The sequence below is a fragment of the Melanerpes formicivorus genome, unplaced genomic scaffold (assembly GCF_026170545.1).
Source record: "Melanerpes formicivorus ecotype bairdi unplaced genomic scaffold, bMelFor1.0.p_v2 SCAF_3, whole genome shotgun sequence".
NCBI lineage: Eukaryota > Metazoa > Chordata > Aves > Piciformes > Picidae > Melanerpes > Melanerpes formicivorus.
The window spans coordinates 28771948-28775388 of NW_027142355.1; the positions used below are offsets into that span (position 1 = coordinate 28771948).

The 3441-nt window shown below is 42.1% G+C and overlaps 1 protein-coding gene across 1 annotated transcript; it reads right to left on the minus strand.

Moving 5' to 3' along the window:
• Window positions 1-2196: 2196 nt before the first annotated feature.
• On the minus strand, window positions 2197-3054 carry LOC137460968 (lymphocyte function-associated antigen 3-like). Its single transcript, XM_068170960.1, has one exon. The coding sequence runs from the start codon at window positions 3052-3054 to the stop codon at window positions 2197-2199; it is 858 nt and encodes a 285-aa protein (XP_068027061.1).
• Between the last annotated feature and the right edge of the window lie 387 nt (window positions 3055-3441).

Sequence of the window (3441 nt, forward strand, 5' to 3'; positions counted from 1 at the left end):
ACTCAGGGATACTTTAAAGAACTAGAACTGCTGGTTGGTTCTGAGCACCCTCTACACTGGCAAGCCCTCTAACAGCTGAGGGAATTGATAGTTGGTGATTCAAGGTTCTCTATTAATCATATTATAGCCTGTGATTTTTGTTATTGTGCTAAAATATTCCTTTGAATATATTATTAAGTTTTAATTTATCCCTTAATCCTGATGCTGAAGGCAGGAAGACACACTGTTGTGTAACTTTCAAACCCCCTTGCTGACTGAGGAGCACATGTCCTGCTGAAAGGCAGTGGGAATTCTATTATGCAAATACTCTCCTTAGAGTTACAACATAAAAGTGTAGTTTAGCTTGTAAACCAGCAGTGGCTTCCATGCATTTTATCATGGACAGAAAATGTCCATGTATTTATATGAGTGAGCATGTACATATTCAGAAAGCACAACAAAAGCCAGAGAGGACTTCATACAATTAATGTATATAGGCTATTCCTTATTAGTTAATGCTAAGAAGGTAACAATATCTAGTTGTTATGCATTGAAAAACAGTAAGAAAATGATTTGTTATTTTGCAAAAGACTGTGACTTTATCCTATATATTAATTTCCATGTTCAGCCCAATCTGCCACATCTTTGTCTCTTCTATGTAGTAAGATCCCCTGGAATCTGCTCTGCAGGTTTGCAAACACACAAGAATTTTGCATTGCCTTCAAGCATTTGGTTTTAAAACAAATATGGAAACCTACTATGTATTGTAGCATGCTATAACTTGTTAATGGGATGTCTTCATTGTTTCACCTTATGTCTTCCTTGCATGTAATATATTTATTTTGGGCTCTGCTGCTGCTGCATGACATATAATGGCATGGCAGGAGGACAAAGAAAGATTTTCTCGAGCTCATGAATTTCTGGTGGGGATGGACCCCATCATCCTCAAAATAAAAACCACCATAACTGAATCTCCCAAAACAAAATATTTTTGGAGCTGTTTGTTGCTAACCATTTATGCCACAAGTCAAGAAACATAATTATTTTTAACCTCTCTGTGCTTCAGTGACACATTGTGCAATACTTTTTCTGGCCTTTGAAAGCTATGTTGAAGCCAATTCTCTTCTTATGACCCAGAGAACATGTTACAAAACCACCATTCTGGAAGAGAAGCCAAATTATTTTCTTGTCCAACTGATCACATTAAAGCTTAATGAAATTTGTGGTAACTGAGTGGCTGAAGGTTTTAATTTTTTCAGTAGCTTTTAGGATACATGAGTACCTTTTGTAAAGCTGTTCTGGTACAATGACCCCTGTTGTAGCTGGCTGATTGGTAAAGGTATTGATGATGTACACTGCACAGGAAACAATTGTATCTCCCCAGAGATGCTTTTTTATGTTTCCTCATAAAAATCTAATCATTGACTACAATGGACCACACAAGGATTTTTTCTGGCTCAGCACCCAGTCCCTCCCACTGTAAGTGAAGACAAGGTGTGTGATCATCTGTGGAACCTGAAGAAATGTATCCCAGAATCCTGAGGGAATTAGCTGATGTAGTTGCCAAGCCACTCTTTGTGATATTTGATAAGTCCTGGCAGTCAGCTGAGGTCCCTGGAGACTGGAAGAAAGGAAACATCACAGTCATTTTTCAAAAGGGTAGAAAGGAGGACCCTGGGAGCTGCCAACCTGTCAGCCTCACCTCCCCACCTGGGAATATCATGGAACAGGTCCTCCTAGATGCCATGTTGAGACACATGGAGGACAGGTAGATGATCCAAGACAGCAAGCATGGCTTTAATAGGGGCAAATCCTGCCTGACTAACCATGATAAATCACAGAATCACAGAATCACAGAATCACAGAATCAATAAGGTTGGAAAAGACCTCAGAGATCATCAAGTCCAGCCTCTCACCCGACACCTCAGGACTAACTAAACCATGGCACCAAGTGCCCTTCTCTGGACATGTTCAAGTGTCTCAAGATTCTTCTTAAATTGAGTGGCCCAGAATTCGTAGTGCATTTGTTTCATACACTGATTTGTCTCTGGAAATGCAGTGACTGAAGGATGAGGTGCCTTTCTTCTGACTGGAAAAAAGTGCTGATTCAAAACTGCACATGGAGTTTTGGGCTTTAGTGCAAGATCTGCAAGAGAAAAGGTAGAAGCAGGTCTTCCATGGCTACATTCCACCAGTTCCAATCCTTTGTTGCTCAGCTCACAACGGAAGACCTCCATTTACACCTCCATCACCTCCACATTTGTCCAGCAAGCTGCTGTTCTGCTCAAGGATGTCTCCATTACTTACACCACGGTCAGCTGTACTCTGGGGTTTGCCCTGCAGGGCAATAGATTCTCCATTTGAGTTAAGTTTTTCTGGGCTTTGCACACAAGAGGGACAGTAGCCTCTTTTGTGCAGGACTAGTAATACTCCTATGACTATTACAAGAACTGGAACCACCCAGAGTGCGGTAAGATCAGGTCTGTGGGCTCCTTCTTCAGCTTGCATGCATGGATCCAGACTGATTTGAGCACTGTTTTCTTGTCCAGACAAAACACTGAAACACATCAATACTGTGGAAGGACGAAGATTCTTAGGGATGGGAACTTCTGAGCCCTGACCAGGCAGTGTCTCGCTCCCAATCGTGCACGTGCAATCCACAGGCAGATGGGTATCTGTTGTACATCTTATCTTAGCATTATCAGTGCTGTTGCAATTCATTTCAAGTTCTAAAAGGAAATTGGCAACAATAAGTAGAGTGCTTGACTCGTGAGTTCCCTTAGTATCCATCCACTCCAAGGTATATGTGCCTGAATCATTCTTTTCCAGCTGAGATGCAGTGACAGTCCCATTTTCCACGTTCAATGACATTCTGTTCTCAAAAGGAGGATAATATTGCTCCACATTGCTTGAGCGTTCCCATTCAGCCACTTCATCCTTGCCTCTCTTCAAAATAATTTCAGATATTCCTCCTTGGTGTTTTGCTTCAAAAGTATGACTTCCTCCTATGAAGGCAAATTGCTGCTCACAGGAGATGAATCTTGCCTGCAAAGAGGCAAAGAACCACCAATACATTAAGTGACTATGTCAGCATATAAGGGATGACCTATGGATATAATCTATCTGGACTTCTGTAAGGCCTTTGACACAGTCCCCCACAACATCCTGCTTGCCAAGTTGGAGAGATAGGGATTTGATGGGTGGACTGTTCAGTGGATAAGGAATTGGCTGGATGGTGCTTAATGGCTTGAGCTCCAGATGGAGAGCAGTGACAAGTGGTGACCCTCAGGGGTCCTTACTGGGACCTGTAGGACCTGTACTGTGTAGTAGTTTTATCAGAGACATAGACAGTGAGATTGAATGCTCCATCAGCAAGTTTACAGATGGCACCAAGCTGAGTGGTGGTGTTGATACACCAGAGGGACAGGATGTCATCCAGAGGGACCTGGAAAAGCTGGAGAG